The sequence below is a fragment of the Mustela putorius genome, unplaced genomic scaffold, assembly GCF_011764305.1.
Source record: "Mustela putorius furo isolate JIRA1106 unplaced genomic scaffold, ASM1176430v1.1 tig00003942_pilon_pilon_pilon, whole genome shotgun sequence".
NCBI lineage: Eukaryota > Metazoa > Chordata > Mammalia > Carnivora > Mustelidae > Mustela > Mustela putorius.
Window position 1 is genome coordinate 10,297,327 of NW_025422087.1, and position 23,443 is coordinate 10,320,769.

The 23,443-nt window shown below is 41.8% G+C and overlaps 1 protein-coding gene across 5 annotated transcripts in view; it reads right to left on the bottom strand.

Annotated features, from left to right (window-relative positions):
- DCLK1 (doublecortin like kinase 1) overlaps positions 1-23,443 on the bottom strand; it is a 346,132-nt gene that overhangs the window by 92,422 nt on the left and 230,267 nt on the right. For all 5 annotated transcript variants that reach the window (XM_045069592.1, XM_045069594.1, XM_045069593.1 and 2 more), the window contains exon 5: positions 3,362-3,478. In XM_045069592.1, coding sequence (XP_044925527.1) covers positions 3,362-3,478 — 117 coding nt within the window. The remainder of the gene's footprint in view (positions 1-3,361; positions 3,479-23,443) is intronic.

Here is a 23,443-nt window from a genome sequence, read left to right on the forward strand (position 1 = left end):
TGTGTCAACCCTACTTCAATTAAAAAAAATAAAAATAAATCAACATTTTAAAAACTGTTAAAAACAATCACAACAGGGGTGCCTGGGTGGCTCAGTGGATTAAGCCTCTGCCTTTGGCTCAGGTCATGATCCCAGGGTCCAGGGATCAAGCCCCACATTGGGCTCTCTGCTTGGCAGGGAGCCTGCTTCCCCCCTCTCTCTCTCTGCCTCTCTGCCTACTTGTGATCTCTGTCTGTCAAATAAATAAATAAAATCTTTAAAAAAAAAATCACAACAAGAAGTCAATAGCTATAGTGCTTAAATAATGCATATTGATTCTGTTGAAATAGCCATACTGTAAAAGACAGAAGAATTTGGCTAATCATGTGTTATTAGATATTTACCCCATTACACCTGGTATATACTAAGAAAAAAGAGAGAAAAGATAAGAAAACTTTGTCAATGTCAGACTCGTTTTGGATTGGGGACTAATTTTGTTTTTTTTAATGTCGTTATTTTTAATAGTATTGCTAATGTTTCGGGTACTATGGGGCTTCTTTCTCCTTTCCATGTTATACTAAAGAGCCAAGATTTTAGGGGCAACAGGCTGGCTAGGCCCAAGATCTCTTTCTTCCTTACTGCTCCTTGGGGGTTCACTGGATAGCCCAGGTTTGCTCAAAGGAAATGAGCAGTGTTCTTTGGTCCAGACTGAACCTGTTCCAAAGAGCTCAGTTTTAACCTATGGGCTGGTTTATGAACAAGCTTAGTCAACGAGGTTAATTTGTGGACCTCTACAAATGTGGTCTGTGTGTAGGTGGTATCTCTCTTGAAGGCAAAGACTTTCCCCCATATCTGTTTCCAGAAAAGGGTGGTCTTCAGACCGAAATTCTCTCTTGCCCCAGGTAATCGGTTCTCTGAAAGTGGGTCATTGTAACCTGGGTCTACACTTCATGGTGTCTAGAGCTCTGCTCTTGGGTTGCAAGGGTTAAAGATGGACATTGCCCCTTGGAAGCAAGCAGAGGCGTGGAAAGGAAGTCATCCCTGTCATGCCAATAAAGGAAGATTAGCAAGCTGTATCTTTCACTAGATTATGCACAGTCAGATGACTCCATGTATTTATTTCCCTCTTGATATCTGTATTTCATTAATTCTCAAACTTGGACGAGCATCGTATTCACCTGGAGGGCTTATGAAAACCTAGATGGCTGGGCCCTTGCTCCAGAGTTTCTGATTCAGTGGGTCTGCGAAGGGGCTCATCAAGACTGCATTTCTTTTCTTTTTTTCCTTCCTTCCTTCCTTCCTTCTTTCCTTCCTTCCTTTCCTTTCCCTTTCTTCCTTCCTTCCGTCTTCTTTCTTTCAGACTTTATTTATTTATTTAACAGAGAGAGAGCACAAGTAGGCAGATCAGCAGGCAGAGGGAGCGGGAGAAGCGGGCTCTCTGCTGAGCAGGGAGCCCGATGTGGGGCTCGATCCCAGGCCCCCCGCGATCATGACCTGAGCCGAAGGCAGACACTTAACTGACTGAGCCACCCAGGTGCCCCAAGACTGCATTTCTAACACGTGCTCAGGGGATGGTGCTACTGCTGGTACAGGGAGACACATTTTGGGAACCACTTTCTGAACCCACTGATTCTCATCATATGGTGCAAAGACCATCTGATTAAAAATCGTCTAAAATACTTGCTAAAACATAGGTTTGTGGAAGTTTATGGCCCTCGGTCAGAATCTGGGGCGGCCGTCAGAATGACCTTTACTGAACTCCCAGGTGACATTCATGCACTCTGAACTTTGAGTCTCAATACCTTACCCGTTAGCAAGTCTCATTTCAGGGTTCTATCCAGTCTGGGTGAGCTACGTCATACTAAGGAAGGAGTTCTCAGCCCACCCTTACACGAGGAGGAGCCAAAAATCTGCATCTTAGCGCCAGCTATGACATGAGACACATTCCCTGGCTGGTTACAACATAGGACACGCTGTGAGGAGGCAGTGGCTGCCCATTGTTAACCACCCTTTGCGGGAGATTCAAAAGAGAAGATCTTTGGACACCTGTCTAGGAAAGAGCTATAACTAGTAAAAGTCCAGAGAGAAGGTAAATTTCAGAGAACCAAGTTGAGCTAGGTGTTCCGGCTAGCCAGCTTATGAAGAGCTCCTTTTTCCAAGACTCACTTTGGAGGTTATAGTATTATTTTTTATTAGGAAAAACAGATCATAGCTCCTCTATTTTTAAGGCTGGAGGTATAACGTACACTGTAGTGTAAGAGCTGGTGAAGGATGCCAGAGGCAGGCCTTGGAGCCCCAACTTAGAGATCTTTGGATATGCCTCTGGGGCCACACTGGTGGTTACAAGAAGGCCTCCGTGTAGGCCCCAAAGGTCTTTGCCTCTGTTTATAAGAGCTTCTCTGTCTGCATGAGATTAGGGACAATCACCTGGATGTATGTATTGTTTAATAATTCCCATTTAGGGGCATCAGTGTGGCTCAGTGGATTAAAGCCTCTGCCTTCGGCTCGGGTCATGATCCCAGGGTCCTGGGATCAAGCCCCACATCAGGCTCTCTGCTCAGCAGGGAGCCTGCTTCCTCCTCTCTCTCTCTGCCTGCCTCTTGTCATCTCTATCTGTCAAATAAATAAATAAAATCTTAAAAAAATTTCCCATTTAACAGTTTATATGATTTAACAAATAATTCCCTTCGACAGTGAAAAACACCTTATTCCTGAAATCAGACAGAAAAAAGGAAAAACCAAACCCAACCCAACAGACACCTAATGGCCGCATGTCATTTTTAAGACCAAAGAAGAAAGATGCAGGGCTGAGATGGTCATTTCCTGAGTCTACCTCCTGTTCTAGCACCAGCACCAGAGCCACTGGGAGGTAGGACACAGACCAGAGCCCCTGCAGCTTTCCTTGACCCAGGCTTGCATTCCCACTGCTTTTAGCTCCAGAGTCGTGTTGGGGTCCAAAGTAAAACAGGTGTTACACGCAAGTTTAGCAAAGACAGATTGGAAACTCCTCATAAGCCAGACCCACACAGAATAAACGTCTTGACGGAGACTTGTAGAGTTGGGAGCTCTTAACCTGAAAAACTGATTTTTTTTTCCTTTTTTTTTTTTTTAGTAGAAATGAAGCAAGTCAGTGGTATACTTCTATTTGTGGGCAAATCGGGGTTTGCCGAGTCTTTGCTAAGTAAGTTTTCCCAAGCTCGGTGCTTTTTCTTAAAGCTAACCTGTTAGACTCTGGCAAATCTGTTCCACCACTCCAACTTGTTCTAAAATTGTAAACCAGAATCTCCTCTATCTTAAAAACCTCATACTCTGGGCTTCATACACCCTCTGCTCATCACGCGTCAGAAACAAGACAGTTTCTTCATCTCTGTCGACGTTTTACCTGAGCTGGTTGAGGCAGGGGATTTGCTGCGCCTGGAAGGTCCTGGGCTCTTGGTGGTGCTCCTGCGGGATGATGAAGCTATTTTGGTGTAAGAAGTGGACTTCACCACTCGACATTCTGGGGGAAAGAACAACAACCACAGGTCATTACAGGATCATGGCACAAATCATTCAAAATGCACAGTAAACCTGGAGACAGACATATCTGGCCCCCCTCAGTCCTATCGAATTCCTGCCAGTGCCAATTCCTGCCACTGCTTATCTAGAACAAAAGAACCAAGAAAACAATGAGAAAAGGGCACAGTGGGTGTTTTAGACATTGAAGTAAATAATATTCTAAGCCTTCTAGTTTACCTTGTTTACAATGATATTTTGGAGAGATTAGGGGTAATAGCTTGGTAGAAGGGGTGCATTTGTTGGTTTCTCTCCACCCACCTCCTGCGTTATTTGGGTACATGTGTTTCTTTCAGGATAGATCGTTTTTTCTTCCAAGAAAAATGTTAGACGAAAGGTCAATCTCATAAACCAAGATATGCTGATGGAGGCTTCCACCCATCAGGTCCCAACGTACTGCTCTTGGGAATCCTTGCAGTGGTAGCAATGGATTTTTTTTTTTTAACCGTATGTGAGAAATGACAGCATTCACTCAAAAGCGGTAAACTCGGCGAAGAGATGACTTCACCCTGCTACAAGGACACCGTGTGAGTGTGCGCCATCACACAACTGTGCTTATAGGACGGTTCTTGGCCTGAGGACGTAAAACAACTTTACTTTTATTATATTTAAATCTTTGGTGTTTGTGTTCTTGAAATTTAACAGTAAACATCATCAATAGCAGAGAGTTTTTATTTCCTTCCAAGTGGGCTGCACTGACCAATCACAATGTTGTGTAAATCTACCCATCTTATTCTGAAGAAACCACTTTTAAGAACTAAAAAATATTTTTATGCTTGTACTGATAATCAGTGTTCACTGTGGGTAGAAAAGTATAGAGGATATTTAAAAAACCCTTTCCGGTGATACTTTTTTTTTTTGAGGGTGGTATACAGACTAAAATTTTCTATAATTTTTTTCTACTCAGTTTCTATTTAAACAACTTTGGGATTAGTCTGTATATGTTGATCTGCTACTAACCTTTTCATACCATGATATATTGGGAGCATTTTCACCCTGTCTTTAAGGGAACATTTTACTACATGGATTTACCATAATTTGCTTAACCAAATTCCTACCGCTTGGTATTAAACTTGGGTTCAATATTTCACTATCATAAATAATTCCATGAATAACACCCTTCTAAATGAGCATGCAGGTACCTGATTATTTCTTTAGGACAGATTTAGCACCTAGCACTTGAAATTTAGTTTCTAATTACTGGAAACCAGGGGGCACATTTTGGATCCTTAACAAACTCTGCTGAAGGAAGCGGGATTGTGAGTCTAAAGGGTAAGCACTTTTGAAAAGCTTTGACCAACTGCCCGCTAGACAGGCTGACTCAAACCATACTTCCTCGGAGTATGAAAGTCGTCATTAGCCTAACCCCTCACACAGTTTACGTTCTGTCGTCTCAAAAAGTCTTTAATTTCTACACAAATATTGGACTTTGTTGCCTTAAATCTGAATTGGTTTGATTACCAGTAAAGTTGTATATTTTCCCCCATATGCTTGTTAACCATTTGTATCCTTTGGTATTATTTGCTCATGTCTTTTTTTTTTTTTAAGATTTTATTTATTTATTTGACAGAGAGAGATCACAAGTAGGCAGAGAGGCAGGCAGAAAGAGAGTGAGAGGAGGAAGCAGGCTCCCCGCCGAGCAGAGAGCCCGATGCAGGACTTGATCCCAGGACCCTGAGATCATGACCCAAGCCGAAGGCAGCGGCTCAACCCACTGAGCCACCCAGGCGCCCTGCTCATGTCTTTTTGGCCATTTGCATTTGGGATGTTCTTTTTCTTATTGGTCTGTAATAACCGCACTCTCTATTAAAGTTCTTCCCCTTTGTCTATCATGTCATAAATATTTATCTGTGTAAGTAGTTGTTGAACCATGTTAGCTTTAAATGTGGTATTCTTTTTATTTATTTTTTTAAGATTTTATTTATTCATTTGACAGAGAGAAAGAGAGAGATCACAAGTAGGCAGAGAAAGAGGAAGGGAAGCAGGCTCCCCGCTTAGCAGAGAGCCCGACTCCGGGCTCGATCCCAGGACCCTGGGATCAAGAACTGAGCCGAAGGCAGAGGCTTTAACCCACTGAGCCACCCAGGCACCCCGTGTGGTATTCTTTTTAAATATAATAGTTTAAAATTGAAGTCTAATTGATTAGCTTTCCCCTTATGCATTTATCATTTTATGTTTCAATAACAAAGAAATCATAATACTTCCAGATCTAATTTTGATGCTTGACTTTGAAATTTTCTTCCCTTCTCATGCAACGTCTAATTTTCTAAGCTTATAACATATTTTTTTTTTCAACTTCATACACTTCCGAATGGCTTCCTCTTTTTCCCAAACCAACAAAGCTGTTCATATTGTCTAGTAAAGAAGGCATATAAGTATATATAAAATATAAGTTTTGCAAGCCTGCAAATAGGAGATAATGGAGAGTGTCTCCTGGAGAGCCTAATGTATTGAATTGGGGTGGGGGGTGGGGAGGGCATAAAGAAGAGAAAGGATTTCAGATGGAAAAAGAAGAGGAAAGAAATTCCTTGCCCTTGAGGTATGAGTAGTTGTGGCTTCATAGTCAAAAGCAGAGAGAAAATGAGTCAGGGCATTACTGTGCCCAGGCTTCCCTGATAGTTACTTGGGCCATTGTTGGCTGCTTTAGCCTGGCCAGATGGTCCTGATATATTCTATTTCTTAAAAAAGAGAGAGAGAGAGAGAGAGAGAAATCTATCCATATGGCCATATCAGCAAAAATTAAAAGACAGAAGTAAGCAAGATATATAACAGAGTAACAACGAAGGTAAGACCAGAGTCGCAAAAAGTGTTCTCGTGGAGTGATGGAGTCTATGGGTGTGTCTACAGGGGTTTTAATTCACAAAACAGATCTTTGGAACATGTGAAGGCGATATCCAACTAGCTCAAGGCTCCAGCCACACAAGTGACAATGAATCCTGGAGTTTGTCCTAGCCTTGGATACTGTCCTGGCCTTTTGGAAACATATTAGCAACCAAATCGGATGGCTGTGATGTTGCTGGTCCATTGGCGGGCTTCAGGTGTCCAACATGTGCTAAGTGCTGAGCATGGCAGACATAATGAAGAACACATAAAGTTTGGGGACTCAAAAAACTTGCCACCTGGCAGTGCAGTCTGGAGTCTTTTAGCCAACACTCATTTTTAACAAAATCATTTTTGCAACTGAAGGTTCTCGTTTGTTAATTTTTATTTCATGGAACTCATGCTTAAAAAACATTGGTTAGGAAACCAGCTGTTGTTAAGTAATAATACATTGTGCATTTGAACTCAAAATCAGGACCATAATGAGGGCAGGATGACCAGGACTTTCTGTCCCAAGTCATGAATGTTTAGAGGTCACCACATTTAAAATAATAACTCAAAAAGCTTTGTGTCTAGTGGGCAAGAATGAAAAGTTAAAATAGAAAGCCACCAGATGGTGCACATTGGTAATAACACCCATCTGTGAGCTGCAACATGAATTAAAAAGTTGATTTTAGGGTTTGTCGCACGCCGTTTGCCACAGGTGCCAGAATTGCTAGTTAGGGCTCCAACTACCAACCAGGGCTCAGGATCGGTATCGTGGAACCAGTCTTACCACACTCAGTTGACATTTTCCAGCTACCGCAAAGAAACTAGGCATTTTATAGTCAGGCGGCTCAGCCTTCTCAGAGCCAGTGTAGGCGTTTTGTTTGATTTTCAAAGCATTGAAAAGAACTCGTGGGCTCACGCCATGCTTCTAGAGCTCCTCTTGTGTCTCCTGAACTTAGTTCTCACCATATTATTAATCTATCCAAAGTCATCATTTATTAGTCTGCTCCCCCCCCCCCCCCGCCCACCGTCTCCTACTCCATTTGGTACTAACTAGTCCTGGCACAGGAAAAATCATGTAAAGTTCCTCCATAAATATTAGCCCAAGTTACTACCAATCCTGTTAACCACTTGTGTGAACTCTTATTATTTACTGACCTCTCCAACATCTCACTCTACAGAGGAGGGAACTGGGTGTTGGAGAGGCTAAACGACTTATATCCAAACCCTGGTCTCAGAGTGGGGGCTTCCTCAAAACCCCAGGATCTGACGTCGCTTAAGCAAGCTGGCCCACTGTGAATAAGGGCTGACAAATTTCTATCAGTGCCCAGGGTTGGGGCAGATAGACTGAGTGAGTGATGGAGGGAAATGGGAAGCTTGGCAAACAACCAGTTCCCATTTCAATTAAAAGCTGAAGATACTAAAGGTACGACTCTATCAGGATGCCTATTGCATCAGAAAACAAAACAAGGGGTGCCTGGGTGGCTCAGTGGGTTAAGCATCTGCCTTTGGCTCAGGTCATGATCCCAGGGTCCTGGGATGGAGCCCCATACTGGGCTCCCTGCTCAGTGGGAAGCCTGCTTCTCTCTTCTCTCTTTCTTCTGCTCTGCCTACTTGTACTCTCTCTCGCTCTCTCTGTCAAATAAATAAATAAAATCTTAAAAGAAAACAATGAACTCTCTTTTGGAAGTGGACTTATAGTGAAGTAGTAGGTTGGGGCGGGTGTTGGTCATCGAGTCTGAAAGATCATTATGAATATTACAAATCTCATACCTCTTGTCTTCAGAATAAGCGTAAAGCTTCATAAGTCATATAAAGAATTAGAATAATTCTGAAAGGTTAGGGTTGAATATAACAGAAAACAGAAACAAAACAGTGACAGCAACTGCTTTTTTTCCCTAGGGTCAAAATAAAGCCAATTGAAGAAAATTGCAGCTCCAAGCCATAAATTAGGGGAAAAAAAAAAAATACAAAAGACTCCAACCATCTTTTCCATTAAAGTTTAGATTTTAATTAGTTTAAATGGGAATCGTGTTTTATAATGGAGGAAAATGCAGTGAAGAAGGACAAATGCTTCATTACTTTAGAGAGAATGCCAAAATCTTTGTCAGCTTAAAGCCACAACTTAGAAACATCATGAATAATATGATCTAAATGGCCAGTAAAACAGAAACTCTTATTTGTTCTCAGAAAAGACATTTTCATAGCCCCTGGCAAGGAAGAAAACAGCACCCTCCATTCTCCCTCTCTTGCGGGGTCATTTGTTTTGCGGAGTAACCACTTCATTCTGATATTTTTGGAGTCCTTGTATTCTGAGGGATGCATTTCCTTTAGTAATGGAGATAATGGGCAGCACAGATACTCCTTAAGAAAGACCATATTGGGGGCACCTGGGTGGTGAAGTCTGTTAAGTGTCAGACTCTTGGTTTCTGCTCAGGTTGTGATCTCGGGGTCCTGAGATCCAGCCCCGAGTCAGGCTCTATGCTCAGCAGGGAGCCTGCTTGATCCTCTCTTCCTCTCCCCCTCATGCTCGCTCATGCTCTCTCCAAAATAAATACATAAATCTTTTTTTAAAAAAGAAGATATTGAAGGACTGTAGGTAAGTCACTTGAAGGAAGCTTCGAGATAGGAATTTCTCTTGCTACTAAACGTTGAAACTTCCCCAAAGTATAGAAAATCAGATCAAACACATTAAATGGGTCTCTGGAGACTGGACCTACTATAGTAAGCAAGCAAGTTTTAGTTAAATCTCTGTTTTGGGAAGTCCCTATAGTCACAGTTCAGTGAGAGGGAAAAGCATCATGCTCCATAAGGTCTAGACTAATGTCTGCCTTACAGATGTCCTCAAGATTAGGTAAGACAGAAGTTAAAACATTTCCCACCTTCACCCTGGACCCCAATTTAAGAAATGAGCCTCCTGTAATGGACAGATTTAGAAAGACAACCCAGATGCTGATGTATAAGGAAGAGACTAGAAAAGGAATAAATCCTTTGGCCATGTTCCCAGTGGCATGAGAACCTCCACTTATGCAGACTCTCCCCCCCACTTGGAAACAGTTGGTAGGTAGGCTGTAGTGTTGTGGAAAGTGCTAAAGAAGAGAAATGGTGACAGAATGCCACCACAGGCACCAACACCTCACCTGAGCTCGCACAGTAAGGACATTCATGCATTCAAATGGGCCCACCTGTGCCTTTTGGAGAATCTTGAAGAGCAAAGGGGAAGCTCCCAAGTGTCTAGCCAGCCTCGGTGACATGCTACACACCACCTAGGGAATATTCTTTAAACAAGCTAGGTTTCTACTCCTCTACTCTCTTTTCAAAACCAGCCAGAATAAAAGCCCCATCAGGCAGAGGCCTCTCAAACTGCTACCTGCTCTAAATTCAGTTGTTCAGATCTGTTTAGGAGATGAGCAAGTTCATCTGGAAGAATCCATCATGAGCAGTCGACGCTTTGTGCTCTCCTCCCCATCCTGATTACAAAGACAAGCTTCCTCTCAGCTTGGCAAAGGCACAAAGCCTCCAAATGGAATAACATTCCTCTCGTTGGTAATATGCAAAAGAGAGTCAGGAAGCACATTCGGTTCTAGAGACTTTTTATAAAAATGGCATAAGCTCAATGACCGAGAAAACTTGGGACTCTGTACCTCTACAACGAGTTGTCCTTACATGTTCATATGCTCTGAGTCGGAAGGAGTCCTCTGAGTATCTCAAGGTTACCAGGGCTTACCAAATCAACCCACTCTCCTCACTCAATTCATGAATATCCTCTCCTATCTCTAGAAGTGGTCGTCCAGCTGTCTCAGGAGCCCCTGGGGCCTGCGGGGCTCACATGTCCGTCTCATGGTCCTGAAGCTTTCACCATCCTGCTTGTCAGTGCGGGTGAACTGAATGAACAGCGCTGGCTCCTGGTTCCTTCCCACAAACTAAGGTTTACTTCTGTAGAAACGTGACTTTCACCCTTCACGGCAGCTTCATAGGATACCCAGATGGAAGCTCCTTGCAGGAAGGGTCAGTCTGCATCTCCCCAGCAAGGACGGAAGCCCGTGCTCTCATTTCTGTGCCACCTGGATTCTGAGACAAGCCCAGCACTACAGTGAAATTCCCATCCCTACTGGCTGTGGGGTTTGGAACCAGTGTTACTTCCCGCCGCTCCATATGCAGCTTGTCTGGAATAAAAGCCATCAAGACCGAAACACTCTAAAACATAGTTTTTTAAAAAACAAAGTATGTAGCAGACTGAGCTGAAAGTGAAGGCACTGGTTGGAGTTGTTTAGCTGGAGAGTAAAGTCCCAGAAATTGAGATTTTTAAAGGACCTTCTAAAAATACAACTACGCGTGTCTAAACCCAGCACCTAGACTGGCCCACCACAACTTTTCAGAACACCCGGCTAAGCGCTCCAGATGGCGCACACGTGTTCCCACAGCCGGGCTGCTCGCTGTGAGACTAACACGAACCAGCTCTGGAAGCACTCGCCGGCTGAGACTCCTTTATGTAACCTCTGCAGAGGGCTTGATGGCGCTGGGATTTTCTGCACTAACACTGCAAGAGTCACCACTCAGAAGGATTCTCTTCTCCAAATACTTTCCTTCTTCCTCATAGTCCAGTAAGAGTTAATTTTCCCTACATTAACAACTGAGAGTTAAATGGGGGTCTAGGTGGGGGGCAGTTTTGCTCTGGGAGATTCGCCTGGTTATCCAGGTTCCTGCTGTCTCATTTCTGTCCCCCATGAGTGTTCTCGTCCATATGGTCCCAGCCAGCCTGTCGTGCAGTCTCTGAGTTTCAGCCATGGGGGGAAAGGAGAAAAAGAGGGAGACCTCCAGGACGCTAGGCAAGAAAAGCTGCACTATCCCTTGTTCCACCAAGTCTTCATTTCCTGAAACTGATTTTGTTTTTCTCTTTGTCCCTCCTGTCAACTGTATGGCTTAGTGCTCCCCGGTCTCTACATACTAGATGCGAGTAGCATCTCCCTAGTTACGATGACCGAAGATGTCTCCACACATTGCCAAAGGTCCCCCAGGAGCATACTGTGCCTGGCTGAGAACCCTGTGGGCTCTCTTCCTTAGGGCATGTTTCCCACGGTCTTCAATCAATTCTTAAATTCTTCCTTGAGGGTGTTCATGAAGCTATCACTAATCACGTGCCTGGGTCCCCGAAACAATGCACTTTGCACATTCTTTCTACAGCTCTGGCCAACACGAACTGATAGTTTCAGGCTCCCGTGCATTCACTGCGGTGGTGATGGTCCAAGTGGCACGGAAGGTTTTCCAATTGTCTGCTAAACCTGGGTCAGTATCCACTGCTTTACCCACCTCTGAGAACATGGAGACCCGGGGCCTTGCAACACTGGGGGTTTCTCACTTCAGAGTTTGGAGAATGGAAAAGGCCACGGAGGCACAGTGTTGAGAAAGAAGCCTTCCACTCTGTGTTGTACGAATCTCAGTGTTGGAGAAGGGCTGGGAGCACTGCCCATACTCAGCTGCTCTCCAAGTCATCATTCCCCTTGCTGAGACCACTTGACCTCACAGTGAGGCTTTTGAAACCCATCCCCAAATAGTGCTACCCAGGCCATTTTAGTTGAGTGCAATGGGTACCTGCTGTTACCTATTGAGACTGGGAACAGGCAACCCTATGCATTAAGCCAAGCAGGACTGCCTCAAAACAACACAATCATGTATCCTTTCGCTGATATGAAGTCTTTCTGGAAGTCTAAAATATAAGTGTAGTTGGTAAACTTCCTTTCTCCATAAAAGCCCAACCTCATCAGCATGAAAACTTGTCCCTGATGACAGCCTTTTTTTCCTTTTTTTCTGTGACAGTGCTCAGCTGTTTGCCCGAGATCTGCTGCCTCTTCATTAGCCCATGCAACCTTACCAACAATCTTCATCTTTTTGAAGGTAAAGCAGTTACTAAAACTGAGAAGCTCCCCTTGGTTGGCTGGGAGCTTCTCATCAGAAACCCATGTCGGGGCGGCTGTGTAGCTAGCTCAGTTGGATGAGGGGCTGCCTTTGGCTCAGGTCATGATCCTTAAGTCCCAGGATCGAGTCCCATATCGGGCTCCCCGTTCAGTGGCGAGTCTGTTTCTCCCTCTGACCCTCCCCCACCATGCTCTCTCTCTCTCTCATTCTCTCAAATAAATAAATAAAATCTTAAGAAAGAAAGAAAGAAAGAGAGAGAGACTCATGTGCCTTTGGTGGGAAGTTTAAACAATCACAGATGCTGAGGGCTCTTCTCCCAATGTGTTCCTGTTGATGGATGCATACATGTCGTCCGGCTCAAGAGGGATGCCTTCTTGGTCTTCGCTGAAATCTGACAACTCTGAGTGACTGGGTATACATATGGGCAATGGCTGGACCATGTAAAAAGAGCATTCTGACCCACTACTTGCCCCAAGCTGCCCAGGAAGACAAAGCCTCCTCTACACTACCCAGCCAGGAAGCCAGCCTGCTGTAAGTCACACTAGCCACAAGTCAGGTGGCATTCCCCAGTAACGACCAAGAAGCTAACCAGGAATTCCTACAACAATTGGCCCCAAATGGCCAAGACTTCATTAATAATTGACAGTGTCCCCTAATTTTTGTCCCTGTTTCTATCTCTGAACCAAAAAAGCTAATATGCATCCCAGTCAGTCACATAGCTAGCCCACCCACAGCTTCCCCACGCCAACAATCAGCCCACACCTGAAGCCTTCCCTTTTCGCCATTTCTACAGCTCTCCCACTCCTCTGCCTGCTTTCAGTCTCTGCCAAAATGCAAATGATGGCGGCTGACACTTTTGCTCTAGCAAACTCACGATAAAATAGCCTTAGCATGGTCTTGCTCGGTTGGTCTTTGCTTCTACAACACACACAGCTCTCCCTTCCCGGTATAAAATGAAGTAGCCGGCTTGAGTCAAGCATCATGTTGCATGAAACAGGCTTACCTTCATCCATTAGAGTCATGGGAACATCCACAAGGGAAAAAGGCTGACTGAAGAAACAGCAGATGAACAAGCATCTCCAGTCTCACACTCTGGGCCTACACTGATGGGGTGGCTTCCCATGTGTGACAGTGCACATCATCTGAATTTCTATTTCTATTTCTCTTTTTTTGCAAAGTGCGTGTATTAATTTCCGAAGGCTGCTGTAACAGAGTACCGCAAATGTGGTAGTTTAAATTGACCGATTCTACCCATGGTGTTAAAGACCAGAAGACCAAAATCAAGACGTTGCAGGGCCGTGGTCCCTCCAAAGACTCCAGGTAAGAATCTCTTTCTTGCTTTCTCCGGTTTCTGGTGGCTCCAGCCATTCCTTGACTCCGGGCCACATCGCTGTCATCTCTGCTTCCATCTTCACATGAACATCTGCTCTGCGCCCCTGTTTTATTCCCTTTTGCCTGGCTCATGGGAGGACGTTTGGGTTCAGGCTCACCTGGATAATCCAAAGAAATCTCCTCATCTCCAGATCCTTAACCTCATGATATCCGCAGAGATGCTTTTTCCAAACAAGGTAATGTTTCCGAGGCGGTATCTCTGGGTGGCCATTTTTCAATCTTCTACATCACGTGTGACAGACACAACTGTAGGCCAAGCCTTTCCTGAGAAGTTTTGTCAGGAAATCTGTTGTTATTCTCCTGCCAAAAACCTTTCCATGACTCCTTGCTGCTTTTCGAGAACATCCTTAGCATGCTCTGTAAGACTCCTGTCTACCTCAGCCTCTGTCTCGTCTTTGTTTTGGACACATTCTTTCAGTTTCTTAACATGACCTAAATATCTTTTTCTCTTTGGGCATTAGAACCTAAATATGGGTGCCACAAGAATCAAGTTGGCCCCCCACCACCTCACCTGGCTAATATTTTCATTTTGAAAATATTTGCCACATCCCTGCTGTTTAGGTGTCAAGACAGAGCAGTCAGTCAAGGTATAGAGTACCCGGCTCATGGAATTTATCCTCTAGCAGAGGAAATGGGTCTTAAAAAGCAAAACCAAAGAGAAGCGTTGGTTTTCTAAGCACTTTATAAGGCAAGAATGGAAAGGATGATGGGACAGTGAGTGGCTGAGTGAGTGGTTTCTCTCTACTGGTGGTCAGAGAAGGTGTCTGGGAAGAGAGGACACTGCAGGTAAGCTCTGAGCACAAGACAGAGCCAGCCACGTATAGAGTAGAGGAAAGAAAGGGAGGCAGTGGACAGACCAAGTGAGGACTGGGAAGACCAAGGGAGAGGTTTGGGTTATACATGATGTAAGAAGGTGGGGGGGGGTGTTTTAGAAGGATTTTAGGCAAAGGCATCTAATTCATGAATCCAAAAGGTCAGCCTGGTTGCTGTGTAGAGGAAGGTTTTCAGAGGGTCTAATCTAGGTGAGAAAGGATGGTGGTTTGGACCATGGTGGAGGTAATGGAAATGGACAGAAGAGAATAACTTGGGGAGTGAGGCGAAGATCAAGTCCATAAAACTCAAGGATGGACCAGATGGGGTGTGGGTGGACAGGACAATCTCAGCCTACACGATCTTTGGCGGGTGTGCTGCTGAGTCCTACACATGCAGTAGCATCATGTGCAAAAGGGCAAGAGACAGTGAGAGCTTACCAAGGCCTATGGTCTTCCTGCAGGATAAAGAACAGATTTTCCAGCTCTTCACAAATCCTTGTCCTTTGCTTGACCTACTCAGCTGGAATCACTAGAAGTGAGACCCAGGGCTTTAAAAAAATCCCCTGGCGATCCCAATGGTGTGGGTCCATAGACCAGAAAGCTTTTGCTATTCTCTGGGATACAGATAAGAAAATTACTGAAGGAAATCCAGAGGCTCAGAGTTTGAAGTTAATTGTGAAATGTGGCATTTGGAAAGAAAGATTAAACTACCAGAATGAAATGAATTAGCAAGACAAATCAGTCTTGAAAAAGCAACAAATATCTGTCCCACTTTCGATCTGGTCCCAACTCAAATGTTCAAAAACAATAAACTATGATCCTGAGACCTAGCTGAAAGCAGACTTTGGAAGAAGAATAAGAGTTCACATTTATGAGCAACTCATCACCACCTGGTTTCCATTAGCTACAAAATAGAAAGGATCTGAAAGATAGATAAGAAATAAGAAACAGATAAATTACTCAAGAACTGAAAGCTAGGAAATGGGTATGAACTCCTATAGAAAAGAAAAAGAAGTAAAAGAAGCCAAAAAAAAAAGAACACAGAAGTATCAACTGAAATTAAATTTGATAGTTCTCTCCTTGGGTAAGTCTCCTTTGTGCCGGACTTTATCTCAGCCACACAGAAACAAAGATAAATGTACATCTTTGGTCCAATGGTCTAGCATTGGTTCAGGGTCTGAGTGGTTCAGGGCCAGGAGGTCTGGAAGGGGCTCAAGGGGAAAGGTGAAGATGTGGAGCTGGTGGGCAACACACAGTAATGACAATTGAGAAAGCCAGGTATGTCATTCACAAAGGATAAGGTTTCATTCTGAATTGTCTTATGCCCCTGAATGAGATTAGGACTAGTACAGTTTGGATAACCATGGGGTCTACACTTCTCCCATTAAAACAAGGCCACAGGCTCTATGCTGTCCAATAGTTTGGGCCATTTTCTTCAGGAAAGTTCTCTCGTACCTTGTGCCCGTGTGGTCCATGGACCAGCAGCCTTCGCATTACCTGGGAGCTTGTAGAATCTTAAGCTCCGCCCCAGATGTACTGAATCAGAATACACATTTTACCAATGTTCCTGGTGATCTGTATTCAAATTAAAGCTAACACTATACAGCGGCAGCCTTAATTAGTGACTCTGATCTGAGGGAGCATGTGAAAAAACAACAGGTTCCTGGGCCCAAGTCCCCAGAGATTCCAATCCCATAGGCCAGGCATCTAGATATCGAGCAAACACTTTAGCTGACTGTGATTCTAACACTCAAGGAATAATTTAAGAAACAGTAGGTAGATGGTAATAAATAGGAATTAGTAGTTCTAAGAAGGATTAAATAACAGACATAGCCCTATACCTTATTGAGAGAGCAATATTTTATGGTAGCATTTTTGGACTTCTCTAAAGATAACAATCACTTGAGAGTTACTGGTAAACATTCAACTTCCCAAATCCCTTCCCCAGATGTTTTGATGCAATGGGTCTAGAAATTTATATTTTTAATAAGTATTTTGGCTTTTGTTTTGTCTTGTTTTTAGTAACTAGAGAGGTTTAGAACTGCTTTACTGGAAGGTACATAGCTCAAGAAAAATATCTATGGTACAGTTAAGAATGGCATTGTGCAAGGTGGGCCTGTCCTATCCAGCTTATTACCCAGTCAGTTAATGCAGAAGGACCAGGTTTTTGGTGGAGGAGGAACTTACATACAAAGGAGGTTTCCAGAAAGTCACCAGCCCTCATCTAGATGTTCTGTGAAGTGGATATGAAGCCTGATTGGGAACAGATATTGTCCTCCAGGAAGGGGTGCCTGCATTTTAAGAGAAATCTTCAGAGCCCCGTCCCGAGAAAGGACATCCAAACCTGATTCCCTAATGAGTAAAGGAGATTTGGGAGTCAATTGCTTTGTGTCTTGGAGGTAAAGACAAGACTTGAGAAGATAATTCTCCAACCAAAATCATCTTTGAGCCTGCACTGCCATCTCAAAGAGGGAAAAAAAAAAAAATCAAAATTCAATAAGGAAACTGGGGTGGGGGAAACCCCTAACTGTAGGACCAGGAATAAATATTCCAACCCTGGTATAGAATAAAATAATCAGGCTGTCACAAAAAATGACAAGCTGAACTTACGTGGTTATAAAGGGATTGAAAAAGCTATTCTGGTACTTAAACTGACTGACTTAAACCTACTTCTGAGCAAAGTCTCATTGGGATAGAATTTAGAGGTTTTGCCTTCAAGGAATAGGGACAATCACAGGGGTCGATAACACTCAGCTAGTTCAGGGAAGAAACAGGTAACACAAATGTGTACGTTTGTCAGAGCGCAAAAAATCAGGAATTGAATTAGTCATACCCTACCTAAACCCTTCAAATTCATTTTTTAATATGTAATTCTGCTACTAGTTTGTGGCCCCATAATCAAAATTAAAATAATCAGAGCCTTAGAATGCAAAAGTAATGATAGAGTAATGATTCTGTAGTCAGAAGAAATAAAACTTTGTAAATATATTGTGATTGTTTTTCCATCATAAACAATTATGGAGATAGCAAAGAAGTGTTCTGTATCTAAAATAATATGCCATCTAAAAAAGGGAATTAAAATGATAGCAGAAGTTCCCAAGACAGGGGCTCCTGGGTGGCTCAGTCAGTTAAGCCTCTGCCTTTGGCTCAGGTCATGATCTCAGGGTCCTGGGATTGAGCCCCGTGTCGGGCTCTCCGCTGACTGCTTATCCCTTGGCCCTCCCCCCTGCTTGTGTGCTCTCTCCTCGCAAATAAATAAAAAAAATCTTAAAAAAAAAAAAAAAAGAAGTTCTCTAGACATATTATCTAAAGGCTGAATAGGTTCTTAAGAACATTTTCATTTCTGGGGCGCCTGGGTGGCTCAGTGGGTTAGGGCCTCTGCCTTCGGCTCAGGTCGTGATCCCAGGGTCCTGAGTTGGAGCTCTGCATCGGGCTCTCTGCTCCACAGGGAGCCTGCTTCCTCCTGCTTCTCTGCCTAGCTGTGATTTCTCTCTGTCAAATAAATAAAATATTAAAAAAAAAAAAAAAGGAACGTTTTCATTTCCTTCCAAGGTAATACCTAAAAGCATGGCAGCCAATTGTGTTTTTCTGCAACGTTTTAACTGTTGTTCTAACTATGAGAAAGCTTTAGAATTAGTGACTTCTTGGTGTATTATGGAAGTACCTGCCCTGAAGAAAACAAGATCTTAGGAAGAGTCTCCCATTGGTGCCACACAAGCCATACTTCCTTTCTAAAATTCTCTGAAGAGCGCCACCAGGGAGATCTACTGGAAAAATTAAATTAAGTGCTGCATATAAATTAGTTTTCTGTGAATCAGTTATGCCTATGGGTTTCTAGGATACTCTTTGAAGATAGTGGCATGAAAGAGCTCAGGGAACAGGGATGAAATAAATTCTTTCCTTTTTAAAATAACTCAGTACATGAACCAGACAACACCCACATTAGGACCACTTTTTTAGTCTTAGTTTTCCTGACTATTTCACTGCTCCAGGGAAAACAGCAAGTCAGTTTATTTCTTTTAAAGATAAAAAATTTTTTGAAAACCCAGAGACAAAATTTCACAGGTTTAATATGAGTCAGAGATAAATTTCTAGATATTGTGCTTCAATAATATATTCTAAACTTCTCCAGGGTTCCCACCTCCCCGCCACCCACCCCCCCCCGGTCCCCCAACCTTCAGCCGTACTACCATCCATACTGAGATAGCAACTGTGTTTTCAGTTGGATGGTGACTCCCCGAGCACTACCTTGCAATATGATTGGAAAGAAATGTTTCTGGGTTGCTTCTACCTTTGACAGAGTGAGTTTGCCTTGGTAGATAAATCCTGCTAGTCTACAGTCAGCAATCTCGTACACGGCACACTTGTCACACACAGCTCATGCTGTGACATGTTAAAGTCTTGGGAGGAAAACACAGGTTGTCCAAGGGCTGCAGATGACCTGTTCAAATGGACAAGGTAGGGAGGCGAACCCCTGGAAATGGCTGACCCAATGTGGAACGGACCTTCCTGGTGAATACCCCAGCTGTTGTCAGACCTGCACTTTTAGCCGCTCGGATGGGTCTCTGAGTGTTGGAGGGAACAGTTAAAACACTGTGCAAGCAGACAAGATAGTTGCCATCATTTTTGTGACCTGTAAAGCTAATCACTGGATTTCTGGCTGCATGATCTGGGCTGCTCACAGATCACAAAGGATGCTGTGTGTAGGAAAGAAGGAGAAGATGGGAATTTGTGGAGAGTTGTCAATAATATCATCTTTAAAACAAAATTCCCAGTTTTTTATTCTGTGAAAATCTGAGGTAGACCACCGTTTCCTAGGAACTGACCTCATGAGCATAACATAATCACTTATATCTTGTAACTATGTTTTTTGTTGAGGACAGAGTTATATCACATACAAACAGAAACCTTTGCAGGGACACATGCCTACGCATATATACGACATGTGAAGTTAGGTATGACAAAGTTTTCCTAGACAGACAAACTTCTGGACAATTTCTTCTTTCCAGATTCTTTCACAGTCATACAATGTGAGAGGCATATTTTAAGGGGGAGTTAATTCTTAATGGGTAATTCCCCATCTCTTACCCTGAAAACTCAAAATTCCCTTTCTTCACTTTTGCCAAAAAGTGTAATACTTATTATCCTGTTTCTCGTGTTTCCTTGTTACTTGAATTTTTTTTTTAATAAGAAGTATCCTCCCCATCAATGGCCTAATCAAATCCTTAGTTGTACAGTTTAATTTTCAAGCACTCTCTTCATGAGGTATTTATCTATTTTCCCTTCTATTCCAAATGACAGACATTAAATTACATTTCTGTGTAGTTGTGATTAATCTTCTGTTCCAAAGTGAAGAAAATAAGAAAAAGGTTAGAAAACATTTAAAGCCTCTTTTCTTTTTTATTAGGAGAAAGCAGACTATGGGTTGAAAATTTGATTTATTTCTCTTAAACCTATTTGAAGATCACCTTTAAGACAAGGGGTCAAATGTAGCTTGAAATGAATTCCCTGGGCAATACTTATGTAAGTCCCTGAGTTATAACATTTCAAGGCTAATAAATATTGTAGTCATAGGAAAATAGCTATCTAATATGACAGCATATAGGATTTTAGAGGGATTGCGGCGGTCTTTTAGTGAAAAGGGTCTCCTTAGAAGGGAGATAATATAGTTAACTTGCAGGGAAGCTGTCTGAAATGAGATGATAGTCTCTTTGCACTTGGCCCTCAGCCATCAGACAAATGAGTCATTACCGCAATCCTCACAGTAGTTATCTCTGGTAGAGTAATTGACTGAATGATGTCAGTAGATAACTTCTTTTTGTGGCTAGACTTATCATCTTCAAATATTTACCCAATAAATGGAAATGCTGAGCTAAGGTAAACTTGTATTTTTATGGTAAATTTGGCCCTTTATTTCCAAAACAAAGAAAACGTGTCAAGCCATACTTAAAGACATTCAATTTCACATAGAGAGGACTGTTTTTTCCTTTTGGAAAATATTAGCAGAAATGCATTTCAGTAATTGCTAAAAACCTGTTCTTGTTAGAAAACAGAAAAATCATCTCATTCTCCTCAGCCTTCCTGGCACATCATGTACCCGACAAAAATTAAAGAGACTTAAACATCATGTAGGCTAACAGAGACAATATCAAACATGATGATCTCTTAGCAACCACACGATTCTACATGAGGTCTACTGGGCCCTACTCAGGGAGGAAAGCATGTTCATACATGCCAAATATAAACAGTTAATGCATAATTTTCCTCTTGTTCTTTGAATATAATCCATCAAAATGTTTTAAATGGATTTATTGTTTTTCAAGAGATGATATATACCCATTATAAGATTCCAAACTGCAAAAAAAGTTAAAAGAAAGCAATAAATCTTCTCAAATTAGGAGTAAGTCATGCTGGGCCACACTAGAATTTTCCATGTCCTTCCTTGCCAACCACATTTTAAAGTAGACTTGGTCATCTTTCTTTTTTTGGATACAGCTGAAGATTTATTGATTTTTTTTTTCGTTTTTCTTTTACTTATTTAAATTTCTTTTTGTTAATTTTGTTAGGAATATAGTAAGGCATCTTGTGATTCTGGTTCATTTCCTCATCTCCCCTTGCCCCCACTCTAAGATTTGATGATACATGTTATTTTTTAAGAAAGAACTTGGCTTTTGATTCTCAGAGTCATTATTCAATCCTCATCTAAAACATTTTTACTTTTACAAACCTCTTCCTACCTTGATTACTGTTTTCCCCAAACCTTTTTCTGTTTATGAAAGGAAATTAAGAGAAAATGCACAAACATGCTATTGCAGCCATGTAATTAAATAAGAACACATTTATGTAAAATATGCTACAAAATAGTATCTCATGACATAGAATGTCTGAGTGAAAAACATGGATTATAAAACAAGAGTAGAAGGTGCCTCGTTAGCGCAGTAGGTAGCGCGTCAGTCTCATAAAACAAGAGTAGAGTGTGCATGTGTATGCAAATAAATGTTTCAAAAGGATATTTATGAAAAGGTTTTAAAAGTGTTTTTTCCCCAGGTCAAAGAATTGTACTTTAAAAAAAATTTTTTTTCCTGATTTTAAATTTTCTGTAATATATGAACATTGATTTTTAAATGTGAAAATGCTCTTAAATTTTACAAAAATTAGATTTCTTAGAATGAATCCAAATGGTAAAGAAAGGCATAAAGTAAAAATGTCTCTCTCACACTTCCCCCTCTTAGTTCAGTACCCAGAAAGTAATCACTGATAACTTCTTGGGCATCTGTCATAAAGTGTCAGTGCATATATAAGTATGCACAAAGATCCATATGTGAACATATATATTATATACATTATATGAACATACATATTATATAATCTATTCCATTTGTATTCAAATGGAATAGAATATATAATATTGATATTTTGATTTTTTTTTCCCCACTTAACAATACATATTGAGCAACTTTCCATACTGGCCCATTTAGGTTGACTTAGTATTTTTTAGTGACAATGTAGTATTATACTAAATGGATAGATCTTCATTTATTTAGCCAGACCTCTGTTAACAGCTTTTACTTTTTCTCTAGATTGTTGTGGTTATAGACAAACTTCAACAACCTTTATATGTAAACTTCTGTACATAAAATTTCTAGAGACACAGTTGCTGGATCAATGATCAAAGAGAGATGTGTCTTTAAAATTTTTATAAATTTGTGTTGTTTGGCACTATCCACATTCTTAACAACTTTGTATGAGAATGAATTTCTTCTTGCCTTCTTTACCTGTTGAGTAAAAATGGCATTTCGCTGTTGTGTTTACATTTTGCTACTACTTGAATTGAAAAATCTTTTCCTCATTAATCATTTGGGCTTTTGCTCGTATGAACTGACTGTTCATATACATCCATTTTTCTTTTCTTTTTTAAAGATTTTATTTATCCGAGAGAGAGAGAGCGAGCATAAGCAGGCAGAGGGGCAGAGGGAGAGAAAGAAGCGGACTCCCCACTGAGCAGGGACCCTGAGGTGGGGCTTGATCCCAGGATTTTGAGATCATGACCTGAGCCAAAAGCAGACGCTTAAGAAACAGCCATCCAGGCATCCCTCCATACATTTTTCTATTATTTGCCCTTTTCTTTATTAATCGGCACATACTCTTTGTGTTATAAAATGTAGTCCTTTCTAAGACACGTTTTACATACAGTATATTTTGTCTCCTAACTTGAAATTTGTAATGTTTTTGCCATACAGAATTTTCAAAAAATATTTTATGTATTTATTTGCGCGCGCACGCCCATAGGAGAGAGAGAAAGAGAGAGAGAGGTGAGGTGGGGGAGGGGCAGGGGAAGCGATAGCGGGGGAATTGGAGAGGGAAAGAGTCTCAAGCAGATTCCACACTGAGTTTGGAGCCGACACAGGGTTCGATCCCACAACCCTGAGACCATGACCTGAGCCGAAACCAAGAATCAAACACTCAACTGACTAAGTCATCCAGGCACTTCTGCCAAACAGAATTCCTTGTTTTGCATACTGAATGGCCACACTTGTGTTCTACATGTTCTGGGAATTAATCTTTATAAGGAACTTATTCAACATAATAATTAAACAAAAGGTCACGAAGTGTTTTCAAAGAATGTTCTCATTAGATGGGTGACATGAGAGGTACTGGAAATGACCAATCATGACTCAGGTAGACTATCCCAAGGAAACAGTATAAAATGTTGAATTTTACAAATTTTTTTTTAATTAGAAAAATGTTTACAAAAAATCTAAACTGGATTATCTACATAATTTTAAAATTGCCATTTCTTGCTTTATCCCCAATTACAACAGTATTTTGTAAAACAAAAAGACCATGCTATAAACCCAGGTTTAGAAACATAGGATTTTTCTCCTTCCTTTTGAATAAAAATGAACTGTGGGACTGCTAATGGGTATGGCATTTATTTCTGGGGTGATGAAAATCTAAACTTGATTGTGGTGATGGTTGCA